The sequence below is a fragment of the Mesoplodon bidens genome (assembly GCF_964165515.1).
Source record: "Mesoplodon bidens genome assembly, chromosome: 2".
NCBI lineage: Eukaryota > Metazoa > Chordata > Mammalia > Artiodactyla > Ziphiidae > Mesoplodon > Mesoplodon bidens.
The window spans coordinates 74,182,293-74,209,138 of NC_138177.1; the positions used below are offsets into that span (position 1 = coordinate 74,182,293).

Genomic DNA, 26,846 nt, shown 5'->3' on the forward strand with positions numbered 1-26,846 from the left:
GGCTTTTTAACGTTTGTATTTTTTAATTCATTGTAGAAAAATGTTGGCCTCTTCTAATATTTTTGTTTCTTGATTTATGTACAGGTTTCACAGTCCAACCTGGAGACCGTTGGAGTCTAGAGGTGGGGCAGGTGTATGTTATTACAGTAGAAGTATTTGATAAAAGCAGCACAAAAGTCTATATTTCAGACGTGAGTCTCTCTTTTGTATTTTTCTAGACCCTTTAAGGATAACTCCTTGAGTGGGCAATCTTTCTGGCTAGGAAGACTTCTTTTCTTTTGCTTCCAGATTTTACCTTTGGAAATGCAAGTTACTACTTTATTATTATTAAATAGTTCTATCCTTGAGAAATGCTAAACCAGAAGTAAAAGATATAATCTGGTTAGAATTATAGAAGAGAGATGAAGTTGGCACCAATGATAACACTTTGGAGGGGATCCTCATTTTACAACTTCATTTCAGAGATGGTCACCAGAATTTTATAGTGGTGAGAGTAATAGTGTGACCATTAAATGTGAAGTGTTGTAGTCACTCTCCAGTGTCCTTTTTTTTCCCCCCTGAGAACTGTCAATTTATGGAATAGCACAGATTACACTAAAATTTACATAAGCTTAGACTCTTCCTATTTTTGATTACTTGCCATTAATGGATCTTTCAAAAACTAGTACCATTTTAAAATGACATCTTTCCAACTTAGAATTTGGTGAGGGAGAGCAAAGATTTTGTTTTTGTTTCCTTAACCCCCAGAATGCATAGCCACACTTTTTTTTTTAATGCTTTGGGATTAAGATGGCTTTAGGGAAAAAGCATGTCTTCAGGTTTGTGTTGATTTTGGGCTGATTTTCAGAATCTCAGGATTATGTACCAATTCCCAAGAGAGTATTTTGAAGAGCAGCTGACTACTGTGAATGGATCTTACAATGTAGTGAAAGCCCTGAAAGATGGTGTGGTCGTGATAAATGCATCCCTGACTTCCATCATTTACCAGGTAGGAATTAAAAGGATGGTCTTTGAATCCTGAGAACTGACCAGACTTGCCTGACTTGTTGATTTGCAAGCACATATGTGGCATATCCCACCTTTATCTTTCACAAAATAAACTAATAAACAGTACACTTAGTAGTTTATACCTCTACAAATTTTCTGTTCCAACTTCTGTTAATGCATATATCTGCATTTGTGGTCATTGTGTATGTATGTCATTTGAGGGTCCTTTAAAAATTATTTCATATGCACGTTTCCTTGTGTCATCAGGTCCACATAGGAGTACTTTCTATTTTAAAAATCCAAAGGGTTAATATGCCAGTTGTTCAATCATGCCACCAACTTTGAACTTTTGCATTTTTAACAGTTTTTTTTACTTTGTAAATGGCATAACTGTGTATCTTCATATAATTTTTATTCCTTTTGGTTAATTTTCTTATGGTATAATAACAGAAATGGAGTTATGAGGTAAAGGGATAAGAAATGAATCTGTTTCTAATGCTTCTAAAATGTGTAAGTATCTGATTTTTAACTGTTGGTCAAATTTGTTTCCCTCTCCCAAACCTACTTTTTCTGCAATGATCCTTTCGCCCAGCTGTTTAAGACAAAATCCCAAGAGTCACCCTTGACTCTGCCTTCTCCTTCACCTTCTACATTCAGTACATTATTGAATGCCGTGTCAGTTCTTCTAAATGTCTCTCAAACCCATTTCTTACTAGGTGAAGAAGACATTGCTGTCTTTCACCTAGACTTTCACAGTAGCTTCTAAACTGATATTCCGACCTCCAATATTGTCCGTGGCTAGAATGATGTTCCAAAAACTACAAAAATTATTATGTATTTACTATTTAAATTCCTTTGGTGGCTTCCCATTGATTTTAAGGTAAAGTTTAAACTTCTTAATGTAGTTTTATAGGACCCTCTATGACAGAGATCACAATCTGGTGGCCTGCAGACTATCTTGGTTTGTAATCTTGTTTTTTATTTAGGTGTGTAAGTTTCTTTTTAATTGGGAAATTTCAAATAAAATCCAAGATTTCTGATTCTCTAGATTATATGAAAATCTGACAGTGATTAGCTGGAAGAGATAGTGGCTACAACATTTAGACTATACTTTTTAGCCTGCTGTGTTTATAATATCTACCTGATACCTGTAGGCATTTGAGTTTGTGACTCTATATGATTGGCCCCTGACAACAACCTCAGGTCTTGTCATGCTTCCTCTCTTATGTTTCAGCCATACTGAACTTTCAGTTTCTAAAAAATGTCTTGTCTCTTTTTGCCTCTATTTTATTTTCATTTTTTATAAACAAATATAATTCCTTTTGTCTACAACACTTTCTCCCTACTCAGTGCACAGGGCTAGCTTAACGTTGGTTCCTCAGGCATGTTTTCACCTTTCATATGTTCTTAGAGCTCCCTGAACTTCTCAGATCAAAATATTCATCATAGTTTATTGTTATTATTTGCCTCTTTCATCAGATTATAAACTTTAAGGGCAAAGATTATGCCTACTGTATTCACAGCTGTTGCCCTAACATCTGAGTGACTAAACATATAGTTGATACAAATAAGTATTTGTTAAATGAATGAATGGTGTTTGGATTAGTTATGGTCAGGTATAGATCTATATTCAGTATTAAAATATATCCAGTTTTTGAACAATATTTAATACACAGTGATTTTTAAAATCCTTTGTTATGGTATTTCTGGCAGTTTGACTCTATTCTACAATTATTCTTCAATCCCACCAATCCTGCTTTTAAAAAATGTTACGTTTTAAAATCTGAGCTCACCCTTACTCCTTTATTTATTTATTTATTTATTTTTGGCTGTGTTGGGTCTTCGTTTTTGCACGTGGGCTTTTCTCTCTAGTTGTGGTGAGCGGGGGCTACTCTTCGTTGAGGTGCGTGAGCTTCTCATTGTGGTGGCTTCTCTTGTTGCAGAGCACGGGCTCTAGGCGCGTGGGCTTCAGTACTTGTGGCACGTAGGCTCAGTAGTTGTGGCTCACGGGCTCTAGAGCACAGGCTCAGTAGTTGTGGCACACAGGCTTAGTTGCTCTGCGGCATGTGGGATCTTCCCGGACCAGGGATCAAACCTGTGTCCCCTGCATTGGCAGGTGGATTCTCAACCACTGTGCCACCAGGGAAGCCCTGTAGATCACTTTTGAGAGTGTTGCCATCTTAACAATATTAGGTCTTCCAATACATGAACATGGGATGTCTTTCCATTTATTCAGGTTGTCTTTAATTTATTTAAGCAATATTTTGTAGTCTTCAGTGTACAAGTCCTGCACCTTCTTGGTTGAATTTATCCCTAAGTAGTTTATTCTTTTTTGATGATATTGTAATAAATTTTTTTCTTAATTTACCTTTCTAGTTTGTTTATTGCTAATGTATAGAAGTACAACTGATATTTATGTGTTGATCTGCTATGCTGCAACTTTGCTGAATTAGTTTATTAGCTCTAGTATTTTTCCTGGATTCTATAAGATCTCTCATATATAAGATCATATCACCTGCAAGTGGTGATGATTTTGCTCCTCCCTTTCCCATTTTGATGCCTTTTATTTCATTTTCCTGCCTAATTTCTCTGGCTAGAACTTATAGTACAATATTGAATAAAAGTGGCAATAGTGGGCATCCTTGTCTTGTTCTTGATCTTAGGGCAAAAACTGTCATTCTTTCACCATTGAGTATGATGTTAGCTGTGGAGTTTTCATATGTGGCCTTTATCATATTGAAGAAGTTCTTTTCCACTCCTGGTTGTTGAGTGTTTTTACTGTGAAAGGGCGTTGGATTTTTCTCAAATGTCTTTAAGCATATTTTTTTCTTTCATCCTACTAGTGTGGTATATCACATTGACTGATGTTTATATATCGTACTGCTTTTGAATTCCTGGGAAAAATCCCACTTGGTCATGGTGTAGAATCCTATTAATATGCTGCTGGATTTGGTTTGCCATTGTTTTCTTCAGGAGTTTTGTATTTATATTCTTAAAGTATACTGGTCTGTAGTTTTCTTTTTTTGTGATGTCTTTGATTTTGGTATCAGGGCAAATGCTGGCCTCTTAGAATGAGTTAGGAAGAGTTCCCTCCTTTTTCTTTTTTTCTTCACCATCTTGTTCTTCTTCTTTTTTCTTTTTTTTTAAAAAGGTTTGAGAAACATTGGTGTTAATTCTTCTTTAAATGTTTGTGAAAATTGACAACTGAAGCCATCTAGGCCTGGGCTTTTCTTTGCTGGGAAACTTTTGATTACTGATTCAATCTCTTTGCTTGCTACAGGTCTGGTCAAATTTTCTACTTCTACTGGGTCAGTTTTTTTAATTGATGTGCTTCTAAGAATTTGTCCATTTGATCTAGGTTGTCTAATTTGTTGGTGGACAATTTTTCATAGTATTCTCTTACAATCCTTTTTATTTCTGTAAAGTTGATAGTAATGTCCCCACTTTCATTTCTGATTTTAGTAATTTGAGTATTCTGTCTTTTTTTTCTTAGTCACTCTAGCTAAACTCAATTTTGTTGATTGTTTTGAAGAACCAAATTTTGGTTTTGTTGATTTTGTGTACTGATTTTCTACTCTCAGTTTTTTAAATCCCTGCTCTAATCTTTATTATGTCCTTCCTTCTGCTAGTTTTAGGTTTAGTTTGCTCTTCTTCTTCTAGTTCCTTTAGCTGTACAGTCAGATTATTGATTTAAGATTTTTCTTCTTCTTTTTTTGGTCACACTGTGCCCAGCTTACAGGATCTTAGTTCCCCAACCAGGGATTGAACCCAGGCCATGGCAGTGAAAGCACCAAGTCCTAACTACTGGACCTCCAGGGAACTCTGTCTTCTTTTTTAATACACGTGTCTACAACTATAAGTTTTCCTCTGAGCATTGCTTTCACTGCATCCTGTAAGTTTTGGCGTGTTATATTTTTGTTTTCCTTCATCTCAGAATTTCCTAATGTTCTTTATGATTTCTTCTTTGACCCACTGGTTGTTTAGAGGGTTGTTCAATTTCCACATATTTGTGAATTGTCCAGTTTTCCCTATGTGAATTCTAGTTTTAGTCCATTTTGGTTGAAGAAGATACTTCATATGATTTCAGTGTTTTTAAATTTATTGAGACTTGTTTTGTGGCTTAACATATGGCCTATCCTGGAGAATGTTCCACGTGCACTTGAGAAGAATGAGCATTTTGTTGTTTTGGGGTGAACTATTCTGTATATGTCTGCTAGGTCTAGTTGGTTTATAGTGTTGGTCAAGTTCTCCATTTCCATATTGATCTTTTGTTCTGGTTGTTCTATCCATTATTGAAACTGAGGTATTAAAATCTTCAACTATTGTAAAACTGTCCATTTCTCCCTTCAGTTTTGTCCATTTTTCCTTCATTTTATGGGGGGCTCTTTTGTTAGGTAGGTATATGTTTATAATTGTTATATCGTCTTGATGAATTGACCCTTTTATCAATTTATAATGACCTTTGTCTCTTGTAACAATTTTTTAAAATCTATTTTGTTTGACATTAATATAGACTGCTCTCCCAACTCTCTTTTGGTAATTATTTGCATGGAATATATTTTTCCCTTCTTTCACTTTCATTCATGAATCTAACATGAATCTCTTATAGATAGCATATAATTGGATCATGTTCTTCTTTATCCATTCTGTCAATCTCTGCCTTTTAATTGGAGAGTTTAATTTATTTACATTTAAAACAGTTACTGATAAGGAAAGACTTTTGCTGTTTTGGTTTTTGTTTCTATGTGACGTTTTTTGGTAATTAATTTCTTCCTTTACTGACTTCTTTTGTGTTTAATTGATTTTTGTAGGTTCATGTCTTTTATCAAATTTGAAACATTTTCAACATTATTTCTTCAAATATTCTTTCTGCACCCTTCTTTCCCTACTTCTGGGACTCCTGTTTTGTATATATTGATTTACTTGACGTGCTCCACTGGTCTCTAAGGCTTGGTTATTTTCCTTCATTCTTTTTTCTTTTTGCTACTCTGAATAACTTCAATGGACCTCTCTTCAAGTTTGCTGATTCTTTCTTCTGCCAGCTCAAATCTGCTGTGAAGGTCTTCTAGTGAAGTTTTCATTTCAGTTATCGTACTTTTAGCTTCAGAATATCCATTTGATTCCTTTTTTATAATTTCTGTCTCTTCGTCAATATTCTCTATTTGGTGAAACATCATTCTTCTGGAGTGATGTCCATTGTTTCCTTTAGCTCTTCAATTTAAAATCTTTGTTTAGTAAGTCCAATATCTGTGTTTCCTCAGAGACCGATTGTGTTAATTTCTTTTTTTTCTATGAATGGGGCATATTTTCTTGTTTCTTTGCATGCCTTATAATTTTTTTGTTGTTGAAAAGCTAACATTTTGATATTACAGTGGACCCTTGAACAACATAGGTTTGAATTGCACAGTTCCACTTATACATTTTTTCACTTTTAATACATACTACAATACAACATAATCCAGGGCTTCCCTGGTGGCGCAGTGGTTGAGAGTCCACCTGCTGATGCAGGAGACACGGGTTCGTGCCCCGGTCCGGGAAGATCCCACATGCCGCGGAGTGGCTGGGCCCATGAGCCATGGCCGCTGAGCCTGCGCGTCCGGAGCCTGTGCTCCGCAACGGGAGAGACCACAACAGTGAGAGGCCCGCATACCGCAAAACAAACAAACAAACAAACAAAAACAATACAACATAATCCGTGGTTGGTCTGCAAATGTGATACCATGGATATGGAGGGCTGACTGTAAAGTTATACATGGATTTTGACTACACAGAGGGATGGCGCTCCTAAACCCCACATTGTTCAAAGGTCAACTGTATAATGTGGTAACTTTGGAAATCACATTCTTCCCTTTCCTCAGGGTGTGTTGTTATTGCTTGATGTGGGTTGTAGTTGCTTGTATGTTTAGTGAGTTTTCTAAACTATTTGTTGAAGATTGTGTTATTTGTCACCTGTATGCTATAAAATCTCAATTCCTTTAGCTTGTAGGCAGTTAGTGGTTTGACAAATAATTTCTTTAATGCCTTAAGTCACCTTTTTCTTGGGGCTTCCCTGGTGGTGCAGTGGTTAAGAATCTGCCTGCTAATGCAAGGGACATGGGTTTGAGCCCTGGTCTGGGAAGATCCCACATGCCACAGAGCAACTAAGCCCATGTGCCACAGCTACTGAGCCTGAGCTCTGGAGCCCGTGAGCCACAACTACTGAGCCCATGTGCCACAACTACTGAAGCCCACACACCTAGAGCCCATGCTCTACAACAAGAGAAGCCACTGCAATGAGAAGCCCGCACACTGCAGTGAAGAGTAGCCCCTGCTCCCTGCAACTAGAGAAAGCCCGCATGCATCAACGGAGACCCAACTCAGCCAAAAATAAATAAATATACATATAAATGAAAAAAAGTCACCTTTTTCTTGATTCGGCATACATTTGGTTGCTGTAAACCTTTGAGTATTTTTGAGTATTTTCCAAAGTTAATTCTGACTTTTTTTTTTTTTTTTTTTGCATTTCTATGGAGGGACAGGTTCTTGGAGTTCCCTACTTTGACACTTTTGCAGACATCTCCGACCTGCTGGTATTTTTTATTAGGATTTATGAATGTGATATTTTTTCAACTTATTAGGACTTTAAAATTTTCTTTCAGCAATGTCTTATAGTTTTCATCATACAGGTCTTGAAGATATTTTATTAAATTTGTCCCTGTTTTATGTTTTTAAGCTATACATGTATTTTTAAATTTTCTCCTTTTACTTGATCATGCTAGTATATAGAAATACAGTGGTTTTTTGTATGTTACCTTGAATCTTGAAAGCTTGCTGAATTCACTTATTCTAGTAATTTTTTGTAGATTCCTTAGGAATTCCTATATATACAGTTATGTTATATGTGAATAAAGACAGTTAACTCTTTTCATTCCAATAAATATGCCTTTTAGTTCTTTTTCTTGCCTCACTGCACTGGCTAGGACCTCTACTACAATACTGAATAGAACTGTTAAGAGTAGACATGTTTGCCTTATTCCTGACCTTAAGTGGAAAGCATTCACCCTTTCACCGTTGAGTATGATGTTGACTGTAGATTTTGTGTAGATGCTCATCCTTAGGTTGAAGAAGTTCCTTTCTCTTCCTAGTTTATTGAGGATTTTCATCATGAATTGGTGCTGAATTTTGTCAGTGCTCTTCTGCCTCTATTGAGGTGATCAATATAGTTTTTCTTTTTTAGTCTTTTAAATATGGTGAATTAATTACATTGATTGATTCTCTAATATTAAGCCAATCTTGCATTCTCAGGATAAACCTCACTTGCTTATGATTTGTTATCCTCTTATACATTGCAGGATTTAACTTGCTAAAATTCTGTTAATGACTTTTGCATATATGTTTTTGAGGACCTATAGCTTTTTTTTCCTTCTTCTGTTTTTTATTGTAATGCATTTGTCAGGTTTTAGTGTTAGGATAATATTGGCTTTATAAAATGGGTTGGGAAGTATTCTTCTCTATTTTCTGGAAGAGTTTTGTAGAATTAGTGTTATTTCTTCCATAAATATTTGGTAGAATTCACAATGAAACTATTTGAGCTTGGAATTTTTTTATGGGAAGTCTTTTATTATTATAGTGATAAAATATACATAACATAAAATTTACCATTTTAACCATTTTTAGGGGTACAGTTCAGTGGCATTAAGTATATTCATGTTGTGCAACCATTACCACCATCTCTCTCCAGACCTTTATAATCTTTCCAGACTGATTCTCTCTACCTCTTAAACAATAACACCCCCCCAACACCCCAGCCCCATTCCCTGGTAACTACCATTCTATTTTCTTTCTCTATGAATTTGACTAATCTAGTTACCTCATATAAGTGGAATCATACAGGGAATTCCCTGGCAGTCCAGTGGTTAGGACTCTGTGCCTTCACTGCTGAGGGTGCAGACTCAATCCCTGGTCAGGGAACTAAGATCCCACAAGCCACACAGCACTGCCAAAAAAAAAAAAAGAGGTGGACTCATACAATATTTGTCTTTTTTGTGTTTGGCTTGTTTCACTTAGCATGTCATTAGGGTTCATCCATGATGTAGCGTGTCAGAATTTCATTCCTTTCTAAAGCTAAATAATATTCTATTAAATGCATATACTGCATTTTGTTTATTATTTATCCATTAATAGATACTTGGGTTGTTTCCACCTTTTGTCTATTGTGAATAATGCTGCTATGAACATGGGTATACAAATATTTTGTCAAATCCTTGCTTTCAATTCTTTGGGGTATATACCCAGAATTGGAACTGCTGGATCATATGGCAATTCTATGTTTGACTTTTTGAGGAATTGTCATACTGTTTTCCACAGTGGCTGTCATTTTACATTCCAGCAGCAATGCACAAGGGTTGTGATTTCTCCACATTCTTACCAACACTTGCTATTTTCTATTTTTGATAATAGCCATTCTAATGGGTATGAAGTGGTATATCACTGTGATTTTAATTTACATTCCTCTAATGATTGGTGTATGGGAAGTTTTAAAACTATGAATTCAATTTTTAAGATTTATATACAACTATACAGGTTATTTTTTCTTGAGTGAAATTTGGTAGGTGTGTCTCTAAAGGAATTTCTGTTTAATCTAATTGTTGAATTAATCACATAAAGTTGTTCAAAATATTGCCTTATTAATTTTTATGTCTGTAGGATCTGTAGCAATGTTGTCTCTTTCATTCCAGATATTGGTTATTCATGTTTCTCTTGTTTTCTTCATAAATCCAGCTAGACATTTATCAATTTTATTGCTTTTTACAAAGAATAAGTTTTGGTTTCATTGACTTTTTTCCAGTTCTTTATCTACTTTCTCTTTCATTGATTTATGCTTTTATCTTTGTTATTCTATTTCTTTTCCTTACTTTGGATTTAAAATGCATTTCTTTTTTAAGTTTCTTATTGTGGAAGAATCTTACGGTGGATCACCGGTTTTATATCTTTCTTCTTTTTAATATAAGCACTTCTACCACATTCTATTGGTCATTCAAACCATTCCTGAGATAATGTAGAGGGAACTACACAAGGATGTGAATACCGGGGGGTGGGGATCAGTGGAGAACATCTTGGAGACTCGCATCTCCAAGTTGATTCTAGGTTCTCTATTAGATTTAAAGGCATTACTGATCCTGTTTCTTGTGATTAAGAAGTGAGCATTGATAGTTCATGGTATACAAGAGCAAAATAGCTACTTAAATTATTACCTGTAGACACTATAGTTAAGTGCATGTAGAAGGCAAAGCTTTTGGTAACCAGGTAGTTGCTGCCATAAAACATGTTAGTGAAAGTCTGGGCGGGGCTTCCCTGGTGGCGCAGTGGTTGAGAGTCTGCCTGCCGACGCAGGGGACACGGGTTCATGCCCCGGTCCGGGAAGATCCCACATGCCGCGGAGCGGCTAGGCCCGTGAGCCATGGCCGCTGAGCCTGCGCGTCCGCGTCCGGAGCCTGCGCTCCGCAGCGGGAGAGGCCACAACAGTGAGAGGCCCGTGTACCGCAAAAAAAAAAAAAAGAAAAAAGAAAAAAGTCCTACCTGATACAATTAGCATAATACTTAGTAAAAAATCTTGAAAAGTATACTCTTGAAAAGAAGCAGACTGATTTCTTAAATAAATGGAATGTCAAATTGACTCATATAACAGTGGAGAGAGGTTTAAAATTAAATAAATAAATAAATAAATAAATAAATAAATAAATAAATAAAAAGAAAGTCTGGGATATAATAGGGTTTATTGATTGTTGTTTCTAAGTGTGCTGGGTAACTTTGGGAAAGAAAATGGTTAGCTCAGGGCTTTGAATTCCCAAATGAAGATCCACCTAAGAAATCTAAAAGATTTTATGACTACCCTAAAAGAAGCCCTTATTACAATATTTCCTTGTTCTGCAATCATAATGCCATTTATTTTTTATTTTTTAATTAATTAGTTAATTTGTTTGTTTTATTTTTGGCTGTGTTGGGTCTTCGTTGCTGTGCGCGGGCTTTCTCTAGTTGTGGTGAGCAGGGGCTATTCTTCCTTGCGGTACACGGGCTTCTCATCATTGTGGCTTCTCTTGTTGCAGAGCACGGGCTCTAGGTGCACAGGCTTCAGTAGTTGTGGCATGTGGGCTCAGTAGTTGTGGCTCACGGGCTCTAGAGCTCAGGCTCAGTAGTTGTGGTGCATGGGCTTAGTTGCTCCATGGCATGTGGGATCTTCCCAGACCAGGGCTTGAACCCGTGTCTCCTGCATTGGCAAGCGGATTCTTAACCACTGTGCCACCAGGGAAGTCAGACGTTTAAAATTTTTATTACCTCTTTTCTTATTTTTTTTTAATTTTTTTTTGCGGTACACGGGCCTCTCACTGTTGTGGCCTCTCCCATTGCAGAGCACAGGCTCCGGACGTGCAGGCTCAGTGGCCATGGCTCACGGGCCCAGCCGCTCCGCGGCATGTGGGATCTTCCCAGACTGAGGCACGAACCTGTGTCCCCTGCATCGGCAGGCGGACTCTCAACAACTGCACCACCAGGGAAGCCCTCTTTTCTTATTTTGTATAGTTCACTTTGAATTTCCTCCTGCACTCAGCCATGTCCCACTTTATCCCAGTTTGTTGTCTTATCTCTGCTCTTACCTCTTATTTCATGTCCATGTTTTCTCGTATGGCAAAGCAGACACTGTTGAAGTCTTCTGTTCCCTGCGGTCAATATTTTTTAACAGCATGTAATCTCCTAAAAGGGCATAGTGCCTTTTTAGGTACTATGTTCTTTCTCTTTTTCCTATATGTTATAAAATGTCTTCCTAGGATCAACCCATTTTGTACTATTATTACCTTATTCTTGAATTATAAGAGTCCTCTCCAGGCCTAGCATATGCTTCCTACTCCCAATAGATTTCTTCTTGTTTCCCTCAATGATCACCTAAATACCATCAGAATGATATTCTCTCTCTCTCTTTCTCTCTCTCTCTCTCTCTTTTCAGATCAAAACAACACAAATTTATTATCTTACAGTTGTGAAAGTCAGAAGTCCAAAATCAGTCTCAGGGGGTTAAAATAGAATGATGTTCTTTTAAACTGAAAGAACATCCAGCTAGCCACCTTAAGAGACTGAAGAGAAAATCAGAGCCATTACTGCAGATGTGACACAGTTGCTAAACATTTCAGGGCTTCTTTAAAAAACAGATAGATAGATAGATAGATAGATAGATAGATAGATAGATAGATAGATTTTTCCTTCAAAGAGAAAACGCCAACATAGTTGAGTGTGAGGACTCTATTTTACATGTATGGGTACCCCCCTAAACCCTGCTCTTGTTTTTAAGCAGAAGGGGAATATCTTACCCCAGCATCTTTAAATGTTCTCTTTATTTTCTTCTGAATACCTTGTAATATTCCTTTGCCTTTACAATTTATATACTTAACTGATAGATGTCCAAGGATCTTTCTTTCTGAAACTATGATTGCCCTCTCTGTGTTGATAAAAATCTTATTTCAGGAAATTTAAACTGCTTTCCATGACTGGGATACTTCTTTTAGGTCTATCAAACTCCCTTTCATTATTATTGAACTGTAGTAGCTGTGCTTCACTAATGAACAGGAACGTTTCTTTCTTTCTTTTATTGATAGAAACTGGTTGAGTAATTTATTAACACACCATTTTGCTGATGCTTTATATGTGAATGTGGACCATAAGAACAGTCCTTATAAAATCTGTTTTGCTCCTTTTTTTTCTGCTCTTATAGGATAAAAATATTCAGCCTATAAAATTTCCAATTATACATCAGCAAGAAGTGAAGATTTATTTTCCCATCAAGCTTACACCCAACTTTCTGGCATTTCCTCACCATCCCATGGGAATGTTATATCATTATAAAGTACAGGTATGATGTCTTATAATGAGAATTCACAAAGAAATAAGTCAGTTTCTCTGATAGCTTAATTTATTGAAGGTTAATGTTAAATCTTATTTCCCCCTAATCCTAGCAGTATAACTCAGTTTTGGGTGACAACCAAATCATGCTCTTGAATACTGTCAACCTAAGAATACTTGGTGTACTTTCCTTCTCTTCCATATATCCTTTCCTTGTGAATTTTATAAAGTTTTGTCAAGCTCCCTTGTGCTCTTTTTTGACATTTTGTGATACTGCCATTACATAATCCCCCTTTAGTATTACCCTTCCCCATTTAGTTACTTTAACATAGCATCACAGTTTCTTAATGTTCCAGAAGTAATTTATTGTATAGTTTTATTATTTCCTAAACTTTATTTCACCAGATTTTACATCTTCAGTTAAATTCCAATTTTCTTCCTATACTAATTAAATATAAGGTTGTATTTTTTTATAGGTAGAGGGTGGCAGTGGCAATTTCACCTGGACTTCTTCTAATGAAACAGTGGCCATGGTAACCACTAAAGGAGTGGTGACGACAGCTGGTCAGGTCAGGGGGAACAGCACTGTTTTGGCCCGAGATGTACAAAATCCTTTTCGATATGGGGAAATTAAGGTAAGCAACTCTCCCAAAAACGTTCATATCTCCTCTGAGACATTGCTGTCTAAATTTAAGTACAGTAACACATTAATTTTTTTTTTCTTGGCTGTTTTAAAATGATCCTCAGGACTTCCCTAGTGGTCCAGTGGTTAAGACTCTGCACTTCAAATGCAGGGGGCATGGGTTTGATTCCTAGTCAGGGAACTAAGATCCCCTGCTGTCAACAATGGGAAGCCAACACAGATTTTTCCTAAGGTCAATAATATAGTAAACACAAAGAAAGAAAACTACAGGCCAATATCACTGATGAACATAGATGCAAAAATCCTCAACAAAATACTAACAAACAGAATCCAACAGCACATTAAAAGGATCATACACCATGATCAAGTGGGGTTTATTCCAGGAGTGCAAGGATTCTTCAATATATTCAAATCAATCAACATGATACACCATATTAATAAACTGAAGGAGAAAAACCATATGATCATCTCAATAGATGCAGAGAAAGCTTTTGACAAAATTCAACACCAATTTATGATAAAAACCCTGCAGAAAGTAGGCATAGAGGGAACTTTCCTCAACATAATGAAAGGCCATATATGACAAACCCACAGCCAAAAAACTGAAAGCATTTCCACTAAGATCAGGAACAAGACAAGGTTGCCCACTCTCACCACTCTTATTCAACATAGTTTTGGAAGTTCTAGCCACAGCAATCGGAGAAAAAAAAGAAATAAAAGGAATCCAAATCGGAAAAGAAGAAGTAAAGCTGTCACTGTTTGCAGATGACATGATACTATACATAGAGAATCCTAAACATGCTACCAGAAAACTACTAGAGCTAATAAATGAATTTGGTAAAGTAGCAGGATACAAAATTATTTATTTTATTTTATTTTATTTTTTTGAAGTACGTGGGCCTTTCACTGCTGTGGCCTCTCCCGTTGCAGAGCACAGGCTCTGGATGCGCAGGCTCAGCGGCCATAGCTCACGGGCCCAGTCACTCCACGGCATGTGGGATCCTCCCAGACCGGGGCACGAACCTGCATCCCCTGCATCGGCAGGCAGACTCTCAACCACTGCGCCACCAGGGAAGCCCAGGATACAAAATTAATTCACAGAAATCTCTGGCATTCTTATACATTAATAATGAAAAATCTGAAAGTGAAATTAAGAAAACACTCCCATTTACCACTGCAACAAAAAGAATAAAATATCTAGGAATAAACCTACCTAAGGAGACAAAAGACCTGTATGCAGAAAAGTATAAGACACTGATGAAAGAAATTAAAGATGATACAAATAGATGGAGAGATGTACCATGTTCTTGGATTGGAAGAATGAACATTGTGAAAATGACTCTACTACCCAAAGCAATCTACAGATTCAATGCAATCACTATCAAACTACAACTGGCATTTTTCACAGAACCAGAACAAAAAATCTCACAATTTGTATGGAAACACGAAAGACCCCGAATAGACAAAGCAATCTTGAGAATGAAAAATGGAGCTGGAGGAATCAGGCTCCTTGACTTCGGACTATGCTACAAAGCTACAGTAATCAAGACAGTATGGTACTGGCACAAAAAGAGAAATATAGATCAATGGAACAGGATAGAAAGCCCAGAGATAAACCCACACACATATGGTCACCTTATCTTTGATAAAGGAGGCAAGAATATACAGTGGAGGGCTTCCCTGGTGGCGCAGTGGTTGAGAGTCCGCCTGCTGATGCAGGGGACATGGGTTCGTGCCCCGCTCCAGAAAGATCCCACATGCCGTGGAGCGGCTGGGCCCGTGAGCCATGGCCGCTGGGCCTGTGTGTCCGGAGCCTGTGCTCTGCAGCGGGAGAGGCCACAACAGTGAGAGGCCCATGTACCACAAAAAAAACAAAAAACAAAAAACAAAACAAAACAAAAAAAGAATATACAGTGGAGAAAAGACAGCCTCTTCAATAAGTGGTGCTGGGAAAACTGGACAGGTACATGTAAAAGTATGAAATTAGAACACTCCCTAACACCATACACAAAAATAGACTCAAAATGGATTAAAGACCTAAATATAAGGCCAGACACCATTGAACTCTTAGAGGAAAACATAGGCAGAACACTCTATGACATAAATCACAGCAAGATCCTTTCTGACCCACCTCCTAGAGAAATGGAAATAAAAACAAAAATAAACAAATGGGACCTAATGAAACTTAAAAGCTTTTGCACAGCAAAGGAAACCATAATCAAGACCAAAAGACAACCCTCAGAATAGCAGAAAATATTTGCAAATGAAGCAACTGACAAAGGATTAATCTCCAAAATTTACAAGCAGCTCATGCAGCTCAATAACAAAAAAACAAACAACCCAATCCAAACATGGGCAGAAGACCTAAATAGACATTTCTCCAAAGAAGATATACAGATTGCCAACAAACACATGAAAGAATGCTCAACATCATTAATCATTAGAGAAATGCAAATCAAAACTACAATGAAATATCATCTCACACCAGTCAGAATGGCCATCATCAAAAAATCTAGAAACAATAAATGCTGGAGAGGGTGTGGAGAAAAGGGAACACTCTTGCACTGTTGGTGGGAATGTAAATTGATATAGCCACTTTTCAGAACAGTATGGAGGTTCCTTAAAAAACTAAAAATAGGGCTTCCCTGGTGGCACAGTGGTTGAGAGTCCACCTGCCGATGCAGGGGACACGGGTTCATGCCCCGGTCCAGGAAGATCCCACATGCCGCGGAGCGGCTGGGCCCGTGAGCCATGGCCGCTGAGCCTGCGCGTCCGGAGCCTGTGCTCCGCAACAGGAGAGGCCACAACAGTGAGAGGCCTGTGTACCTCAAAAAAAAAAAAAAAAAAACTAAAACTAAAAATAGAACTACAATACAACCCAGCAATCCCACTACTGGGCATATACCCTGAGAAAACCATAATTGAAAAAGAGTCATGTACCAAAATGTTCATTGCAGCTCTGTTTACAATAGCCAGGATATGGAAGCAACCTAAGTGTCCATCGACAGATGAATGGATAAAGAAGATGTGGCACATGTAGACAATGGAATATTACTCAGCCATAAAAAGAAATGAAATTGAGTTATTTGTAGTGAGGTGGATGGACCTAGAGTCTGTCATACAGTGAAGTTAAGTCAGAAAGAGAAAAACAAATATCATATGCTAACACATATATATGGAATCTAAGAAAAATAAATGTCATGAAGAGCCTAGGGGTAGGACGGGAATAAAGACACAGACCTACTAGAGCATGGACTTGAGGATATGGGGAGGGGGAAGGGTAAGCTGGGACAAGGTGAGAGAGTGGCATGGACATATATACACTACCAAACGTAGGGTGGATAGCTAGTGGGAAGCAGCCGCATGGCACAGGGAGATCAGCTCCGTGGTTTGTGACCACCTAGAGGGGTGGGATAGGGAGGGTGGGAGGGAGGGAAACGCAAGAGGGAAGAGATATGGGAACATATGTATATGTATAACTGATTCACTTTGTTGTAAAGCAGAAACTAACACACCATTGTAAAGCAGTTATACTCCAATAAAGATGTTAAAAATAATAATAATAATATGGTAAAGTCTGTGTTTAGAAAGATATCTAATTATTTTTATAGCCAGACAACAACTATAATATATTTTTAAAAAGGAATGAAAGATAGTTTCTGGAGCTATATACTAGTAGACTAGAATAGAATGAAAGAAGAAAGTGAAGGCAAAGTATCCAGTTAAGCCTAAACTAGCAAAATGGTATTGAGAATAAAGAAAAGAGGACAAATTGAGGGTTATTTTAGAGGTAGATTAATCAGATTTGATGCCTAGTTGGGTGGGAAAAAGTGAAAGATTAAGCCTTGGCAGCTTGATGGATAGAAAACACGAGGAAAGGGGAGTTCCTTGGTGGTCTAGTAGTTAGGATTCGGCGCTTTCACTTCCGTGGCCTGGGTTCAATCCCTGGTCGGGGAACTGAGATCCCACAAGCCATGCGACACAGTGCCACCCCGCCCCCCCCAAAAAAAACCAGCAAGAAAAGGAAAAAGAAAAAGAGGAAGATACTGAATTCAGTTTTGGATACATTTAGTGTGGGACTACCCTGGTGGTCCAGTGGTTAAGACTCTGCTCTTCCAGTGGGGCACAGGTTCGATCCTTGGTTGGGGAGCTAAGATCCTGCATACCTTGTGCACTGCCAAAAAAAAAAAAAACCCAAACAGGCTTCCCTGGTGGTGCAGTGGTTGAGAGTCTGCCTGCCACTGCATGGGACACAGGTTCGTGCCCTGGTCCGGAAAGATCCCACATGCTGTGGAGCGGCTGAACCCGTGAGCCATGGCCGCTGAGCCTGCACGTCTGGAGCCTGTGCTCCGCAATGGGAGAGGCCACAACAGTGAGACGCCCGCGTACCGCAAAAAAAAAAAAAAAAAAGAAATGCTTTGTTTTCTTCTAAGACTTTCCTAACATAACTTTCTTGAAAGATTAATTTTTTCCCCTTCAGGTATGTGTTCTGAAACTGAACAAAATTAAAATGTTACCATTTCATGGTGATGTAGAGGTTGGCCAGATTATAGAAATCCCCATTGCCATGTATCATGTAAATAAGGAGACCAAAGAGGCCATCGCGTTCTCAGACTGCTCTCATTTATCCTTGGATTTGAACATGGATAAACAAGGAGTCTTCACTCTTCTCAAAGAAGGTAAGAGTAGGCTTTTTATTTTTTCCTTTCTTTGTCTTTGAATTAAAGGACCAATCAACAATTCAGAAACTATGAATTACCATCTAAATTCACATATTGGGGATTCCCTAGTGGTCCAGTGGTAGGGACACTGGGCTTTCACTGCCGAGGGCCTGGTTTCAGTCCCTGGTCGGGGAACTAAGATCCCATGAACTGCGCGGTGTGGCCAAAAAAATTAAAAATTAAATTTAGATATTACCTTTCTTTTTTCGTGTGTGTGATACGCGGGCCTCTCACTGTTGCGGCCTCTCCCGTTGCAGAGCACAGGCTCTGGACGCGCAGGCTCAGCGGCCATGGCTCACGGGCCCAGCCGCTCCGCGGCATGTGGGATCTTCCCGGACTGGGGCATGAACCCATGTCCCCTGCATCGGCAGGTGGACTCTCAACCACTGCGCCACCAGGGAAGCCCTGAGATATTACCTTTCTTTATAATACTTTTATTTATTCTGTCAACTGCCTGTATTAGGTGTTACAATATGATGTAGAAACAAAGGCACAAAAATTGAATAACATGTCCAGGGTTCATTGTGGCCAGACAATGTCAGTTTTTTAGTGATATTAAAGGCTTCTCTTTCCAGCCTCAAGCTCTTCTTTCTTTCTTTCTTTCGTTCTTTCTTTAATATATATACTACACCTCTTTCTAAGAGGACTGTATTGCCATTTAATATATGTATATATTAAATTTATTCCAAAAAAGAAAATACCTTTTTAATAAGAAAAGAATATGAATAAGCTATCCATAAGGATCAATATCATTTACCGTTATGGAACTTCATATTTGATCCTGATCACCATTGTTTTTTCATCAATAATAATGACAGTAGTAGCATCTAACATTTGTTTAGCATTTCTATTTCCTAGGCTCTGTTCTGAATACTTTTCATATACTAACCATTTAATTCTCACAATACATCTATAAGGTTGATATCAACTTGGACTTCTCTTTTGCCCTTGTTAATTATACTGTATAATATCTCTCACCTCTCCTCTGTTCTTAGGCTGTCTCTCCCCATTTTTAGGCCCTCATTATCTCTCACTGAGAATTTAATGATATCCTCCTAACTGTTCTTGCCTTTGGTAATCATGGCTATCAGATAGATCTTCATGAAGCTCAATTTCAAAATTAATTTTCCTGCTCAAAAATTTTGAGAGGTGGATTTTTCTGGTGGCACAGTGGTTAAGAATCTGCCTGCCAATGCAGGGGATACGGGTTTGAGCCCTGGTCCGGGAAGATCCCACATGCCGCAGAGCAACTAAGCCCATGTGCCACAGCTACTGAGCCTGTGCTCTAGAGCCCGCGAGCCACAACTACTGAGCCCACGTGCCACAGCTACTGAAGCCTGCGCACCTAGAGCCTGTGCTCTGCAACAAGAGAAGCAACCACAATGAGAAGCCCCGGCACTGTGACGAAGAGTAACCCCTGCTTGCCACAGCTAGAGAAAGCCCGTGCACAGCAACAAAGACCCAAAACAGCCAAAAATTTTAATTAATTAATTAATTAATTAATTATTTTAAAGTATACAATTCAATTAAAAAAAAATTTGAGAGGCTTCTCCCTGCCCGTGGACAACAGCCAAAATCCTTCTAGTTTAGTATTAAAGGCCCTCTACAGTGTAACCCAACGTACCTTTTGGAACTTCATGCTTTGGCTTCATGTATGGCTCTAGCTCAACTAACTACTTTAGTTAAAATTTCCCATATATCTCTTTCATATACTCATTTGTATCTCATTTATATTCCTGTCTTTGTTCATTTATTTGTCAGCTTAGGATACTCTCTTCTGCATATCTAAACCTTTCTTGATCTCTCCAGCTAAAAGTAATCATTCTGTTTTCTAGACTTCTATAATGCTTATCATTTTCTACTAATAGGTTAATTTATGTAAATGTTCACCCTCCCCTTCTAAACTGTATGTGCCTTGAGGTCAGGATCTTTGCTCATATTTGTATCCTCACCGTACATAGAACTGTGTCTTACATGATATATATCTGTTAATAGAAGGAACATTATTTTATATCAACTTAATATAAATAATTGGGGTCTAGTAGTGTGTAAGATTAAGAATTTTTTAATATATTAAAATTCTTATATTTCTATAGACTGATTTCCTTGAGGACTGATGGCTTATTACCCTACTGAAGTCATGTTTTTTGATTTGCAGGTATTCAAAGACCAGGACCAACATACTGTTCCAGTGCACATATAGCAGCCAAATCTCTGGGCCATACTTTGGTAACAGTTAGTGTGACTAAATATGAAGAGTATTTGGAGAGCAGTGCCACATTTGCTGCTTATGAACCCCTAAAGGTGAGATATTTCATGCTAAGGAACTGCCATATCTTTTCATGGACCCCACTATGTCTACTTGGGAGCTTCCTACCTATCTGTGATCTCTATTAAAGATCAGTGATATTTATGTTCTCTTTATTTACCACTCTCTTGTTTTTAGACCCACAGCTCCCTCATCAAATCTGAGTATCAGGGAGTTTATGCTATCATGTTTCGGCCACAGGAATATTTATAAATTGTATCAGCAAGTTTTGTTATTTATTTATTTATTTGTGGGGGGCCTGTGTCGGGTCTTAGTTGTGGTACATGGACTCTTTGTTGCGGTGTACAGGCTTCTCTCTAGTTGTGGTGTGCCAGCTTCTCTCTAGTTGTGGCGTGCGGCACACGTGGGCTTAGTTGCCCCGCGGCATGTGGGATCTTAGTTCCCCAAACAGGGATTGAACCCATGTCCCCTGCATTGGAAGGCGGATTCTTTTTTTTTTAAAAATAAATTTATTTATTTATTTTTGGCTGCCTTGGGTCTTTGTTGCTGCATGCGGGCTTTCTCTAGTTGTGGTGAGTAGGGGCTACTCTTCGTTGTGGTGCGCGGGCTTCTCATTGCGGTGGCTTCTGTTGTTGCGGAGCACAGGCTCTAGGGCGCACGGGCTTCAGTAGTTGTGGCACGTGGGCTCAGCAGTTGTGGCTCATGGGCTCTAGAGCGCAAGCTCAGTAGTTGTGGCACACAGGCTTAGTTGCTCCGCGACATGTGGGATCTTCCCGGACCAGGGCTCGACCTCGTGTCCCCTGCATTGGCAGGCAGATTCTTAGCCACTGGGCAATCAGGGAAGCCCCTGGAAGGCGGATTCTTTACCACTGGACCACCAGGGAAGTCCCAGCAAGTTTTAGATATTTTGCTTTCTTTCCTCTTTTTTTTCCTCTTTTTTACTGAGATATAAAAAACATATAGTAAAGTACACTAATCTTAAGGTACTATTTATTTTTTTTATTTGGCTGCACCAGGTCTTAGTTGCAGGATCTTTAGTTGCGGCATGCGAACTCTTAGTTGCAGCATGTGGAATCTAGTTCCCTGACCAGGGATCAAACCCGGGCCCCCTGCATTGGGAGCGCGGAGTCTTAGCCACTGGACCACCAGGGAAGTCTCTTAAGGTACTGTTTGAATTTTTACATATGTATGTATCTTTGTAACACCACCTGGAAGTAGATATAGAATATTAGTATACTGTCTTTTGAAGAACTCTGAAAGAAAACCTTCCACCCTAGGGAGGGAAGTCAATCATCTTTTACCCTTTATACTTACAAATTTTCAGCACAGCAGCCATCATTTTGGCCCCCAAGGATTGGTCCATTATAATTGGGATATTACGACAGGTGGCAGTTCAAAATAAAAGTAGATAGGGACTTCCCTCATGGGCCAGTGGGTAGGACTCCATGCTCCCAGTGCAGGGGGCCCAGATTCAATCCCTGGTCTAGGAACTAGATCTCCACATGCATGCCACAACTAAGAAGTCCACATGCTGCAACTGAAGATTCCGCACGCCGCTACGAAGATCCTGCATGCTGCAACTAAGAGCAGCCTAAATAAATAAATAAATAATGTTAAAAATAAAAAGATAAAAGTAGACAGAGCCTGGCATGCTTTCTATATATCTGAGTCCTTCAGGAGCTAAAATTCATATCTAGGGGCTTCCCTGGTGGCACAGTGGTTAAGAATCTGCCTGCTAATGCAGGGGACATGGGTTTGAGCCCTGGTCTGGGAAGATCCTACATGCCGCAGAGCAACTAAGCCCGTGAACCACAAGTGTTGAGCCTGCGCTCTAGAGCCTGCGAGCCACAACTACTGAAGCCCGTGCACCTAGAGCCTGTGCTCCGCAACAAGAGAAGCCACCACAATGAGAAACCCGTGCACCACAACGAAGAGTAGCCCACACTCGCCGCAACCAGAGAAAAGCCTGCACGCAGCACCGAAGACCCAACACAGCCAAAAATAATAAAAAGTAAAATAAAATTTAAAAAATAAACAACAGCAAAAATTGATGTCTACAAGTTCTTGCTGATACATACTGACAAATATTGACTCAGTGCCTCTTAGGGTGAGGAGGCATCCACAGGGAAAAAGTTGTCAATGAAAGAAGCAAGGTAAGTTATTAATTTTAAAAAGATAACTTGTTCATTAATATTTGCATTTTAAGTTGGCCTCATTGTACATTGTGCAGCCTAAGTATTAAACATATGGTTTGAGCATATTTCACTCATTCTCTTAGTGGATGAATCATCCTACTTGCCTAATTAAGTGAAAGTGCTAGGCTGCAGCCCCTGGTCATTTCATGAGGTTTTTCCTTAGTTTTATCATTATCCTTACCCTAATTTTATATTTATTGAATGTCCCACAAATCAGATCTCCCCTGAGTGAAAACTATCCTTAAAGGAAAGGAAGTAAGATGATGATTTTCTTTTTCTACCTAGTACTTTGGTCATGATCTTTTTCTTTAGCTGCTGAAAAATATATGTATGTTTTACTTTTGTTATCAATCTTATGTTTTGGTACATGGTATATAGTTCTCAATTTTTCCTTTTATACATCAGTTCAATTCAGTTGATCTGATTAATTTTGGACTATATACATCTAGGAAAAAGGAATAACTCCAGTTTTGCTTTCTCAGAAAGCCTTCCATGAAGCCTCTGACTAGTTTAATTTCTTCTATTTGAGGCTTGTTTGGCACTCTGTACTGTGCCTTTTTGTAACACTCATTATACTCTTTACCTACTTCAAATCTGTCTTTTCCAGACTCTTAGCTCCACTGTGAGGCAGGACCTTATTTTGGCTTTCTATTACTGTATCACCAGTGGGCCATCAATGAATATTTGTTAAATTGAATTATATATACATTTTTAAGAGAATACTGCCATTAGACATAGGAATGTTTAATGTTAATAGTATTCAATAATAAATATGATTGACTAGTTCAGGAAAGAAATATTAAAACACGGTTTGCTTACATTTTCAGAATGATTGCTTCAACTCTATACTTCATTTTGTCACTTAGTCACTGTTGTAGACACTGTGTGCCATACAAAAAACCCCTACACTTTGAGAATACTTCATTCCCCCAAAACCAGTTTCCTCATCTCTAAGTAGGATACAACTCCTCTGTATACTGGAGTGAATAATACCTGTCTTGACTACCTCTTAGGTGAGAGTTCTTTGAGAAACAGATGAACTGTATAGATGTATTATTTTCATATTTTTAGGGCAGGAGTTCTTTGATACTTTAGTAAAATATCCATTTAAAATTCTTATGTAATATGGTGACAGATGGTACCTAGACTTATTGTGGTGATCATTTTGCAGTGTATAAAAATATCAAATCATTATGTTACACACCTGAGACAAGTGTAATGTTATATGCCAGTTATACTTCAATTTTTTAAAAAAGAGAAAAAAGAAAAAATGTTTATGCACTTATTTATCAATACTTTTTATGTCCACAGCATTGTACTAAATCCCACGAGGAAGAGAGATTCTTTCAAAAATTTGGGGTATAAGATACTCTTTTCTCTTAAGAAGTTTATATAACTAGACAGTATAACAAGAATTATTGGATGTATATATATGAAGATTTGACATATTTAAATAGAATTAGGGGATAAACAAGTATACAAATTAATGGTAGAGATAATTACTATAAGAGCTTAGAGGATGCAGAAGTGGTTGTGGTCTGGAATGATTAGACATAAATTAATGGATTCTCTTGACACATGAGTTAGGCTGAATGATAGGTGGGATCTAAATTAGTACAGAGGTTGAGAAGCATTCCAAGTAAGAGGCATAACATATATGTTTCCTAATTTGGGAATTAAGTCTAATGTAATTTACATTATAGTTATATAACCAGTTTTTCACTTTAGAAAACTGTTGAATTCTCTAACTAATCAGGGGTTAATTTCTTTAAATGTCATCAGGCTCTAAACCCTGTGGAAGTGGCACTGGTGACATGGCACTCTGTAAAGGAAATGATATTTGAAGGGGGCCCTCGTCCATGGATCTTGGAGCCCTCACGATTCTTTTTGGAGCTGAGCATGGAGAACACAGAGAAAATTAGAATAACGCAAGTCCGGCTGCCAGCTAAGAGAAAACAGAATCAGTATATCTATCGGGTCCTGTGCCTGGATTTAGGGGAACAAGTAGGAAAATGATCTTTTTCTAACATTTCTTTTAGCAATAATACTCCAAATCTTTTGTACTTCTAGCCATTCCTTTTCAGATTCTAATGGATTTAGTTTATGTACTAGATGGGAAAATTCTAATTATTGATTAAAAGATCTTTTCTTTTTAAAGCTTACTATCCTTTAAATGTACACCAAAGGTTTTGGTTTGCTCATCTGAGAATTCTAACAGTTCACCAACCAAATGGTTCAAGATTTTTTTGTAGCAGGGGGCTTATTTCAATCATTTTATCACTATAATTCATTTCCTGTTGCCTAGACTAGAGGATATATAGTTTTCCACCTCCAAAGAATGTGAGGAAGGGAAATTCAAAGTGTCATCTATGGTTATCAATTTTGAAGAATAACTTAGATCTGTGTTGATAAGAGTAATTAGTATATTGCCCTTTATCAGTTTAATTAGTTTTGATTATTTTTAGAGGTAGTGATGGCTTTATCCATAGCTGCACCCTGCTTCTACCAAAACCAGTAACAAAGGTTTTCAGTTTGACCAGGATTGAGAATTTAAAGTATGACTATGAGGCATAGTCCAGCTAACCAGCCCCCAGGGAATCCATGTATGATTTTAACTTAATAAGAACTGTGCTATAATCAATTGAGCTTCATTTTAATATCTCTAGTGTACTGTATTGTATATATGACTAGCTATTAGTGATTTCAATCCTAATTACCCCCTTTTGAAGCTCTCTAGCTTCTTTTTGTTTTCACATTGTTATTCATTAGTATTTCCACCAGAAATGAGTTGAAACACAAATTAGTTTTTCCACTTTTTGCCAACTGGTAACAAAAGATTTGGTGGAAGAAAAGACTGAAGTAATTGGTCAGTTAGATTTTTTTAATGTTCCCTTTGTTTCTATGATACCCTTGTTTCTCTTAGCACAGATAATTAAGAACTATAGTGTCTTTAAGGGATTTGCCTGATTATAATGTCCAAAGGGACTCTATACTGGAATTTGAATAATTCTAACACGTTTAGATTGGCACAACTGACATCAAGTGTCTACCCACAATTATCTCTTGCCCTTGTGTTTTCTTAAAGATTCTGACATTCCAAATTGGAAATCATCCAGGTGTCCTGAACCCTAGTCCAGCTGTAGAAGTTGTGCAGGTACGCTTCATATGTGCCCACCCTGCCAGCATATCAGTAACTCCAGTATATAAGGTGCCAGCTGGTGCCCAGCCATGTCCTCTGCCACAACATAACAAACAACTGGTGAGTACAGTATTTCCAACTAATTTACATTTTCTCTAACCTGCCTTAAGATAAATGGTCTGAAATGTAGCTTTTGTCTTATTGAAGTTAAGGAAACTCTTTTATTTGTTATCTAATCTCTGATAGTGTCTTAGAAGTGGTGATTCAATTAGGTTAGAGTTGGCTATACTTAGTGACGCTTAGTGACTTTGCTTGTTGTACTTAGGTACATAGTCAGCTTGTAACTATGACAATAGGCAATTGAGAACTCTCTAAATAACTTCCAAATTGGTTTGTTAGTATCCTTCCCTACTAAATCTTTTATTAGCATTATTAGTAACTTATAGGATTTACCTCTACTCCAAACCCATATGAAGAATAACGATAAGCAATAGCATAGCTAGAAGGTAGGCAACAGGGAATGAGGAATAAATGAGTTATCTAACCTAGAAACTAGAACATCAGACTATACACTAAATGAGGTTAACTATGATTCCAAGCATGGGAAAATAGAAGTCATTTCTTAGCCTTTGCAGAATAGAACAATCCTTTAATTATTCCCATTTTACAGATGAAGAAACTGAGGATCCTAGAAGTTGAGTAATTTTCCCAAGGTCATAAAGCTAGAAAGTAGCATTTTCCATCTGACTCCAATGCACACGTTATTAACTTTCTTGCTATACTGCCTTTTTATTATAAAAGAACTTATGAGATGTTGCAGGTTAGGAACTCATTTTTTTTCAGAACCAAATTCAACATTAAATACTATTATTTGAACTTTATAAATTATTCACTTTTTTAAAAAGCACTTAGATGGAGCAGCATAGAAGTTATCTCTATAATGGCATTGTCATTCAATATCTTTTTTTTTCATTTGAAATAATTTAAATTTATAGAAAATTTCCATGCTAATCTTCTCTGTATC

General features: G+C 37.8%; 1 protein-coding gene across 1 annotated transcript in view; it reads left to right on the forward strand.

Annotated features, from left to right (window-relative positions):
• Positions 1-26,846, forward strand: part of NUP210L (nucleoporin 210 like) — a gene marked incomplete at its 3' end in the record, with an annotated part of 73,395 nt that overhangs the window by 10,434 nt on the left and 36,115 nt on the right. Inside the window, exons 7-14 of the mRNA XM_081226237.1 lie at positions 85-191; positions 848-988; positions 12,728-12,865; positions 13,332-13,490; positions 17,979-18,177; positions 20,378-20,523; positions 24,466-24,687; positions 25,769-25,942. Coding sequence (XP_081082363.1) covers positions 85-191; positions 848-988; positions 12,728-12,865; positions 13,332-13,490; positions 17,979-18,177; positions 20,378-20,523; positions 24,466-24,687; positions 25,769-25,942 — 1,286 coding nt within the window. The remainder of the gene's footprint in view (positions 1-84; positions 192-847; positions 989-12,727; positions 12,866-13,331; positions 13,491-17,978; positions 18,178-20,377; positions 20,524-24,465; positions 24,688-25,768; positions 25,943-26,846) is intronic.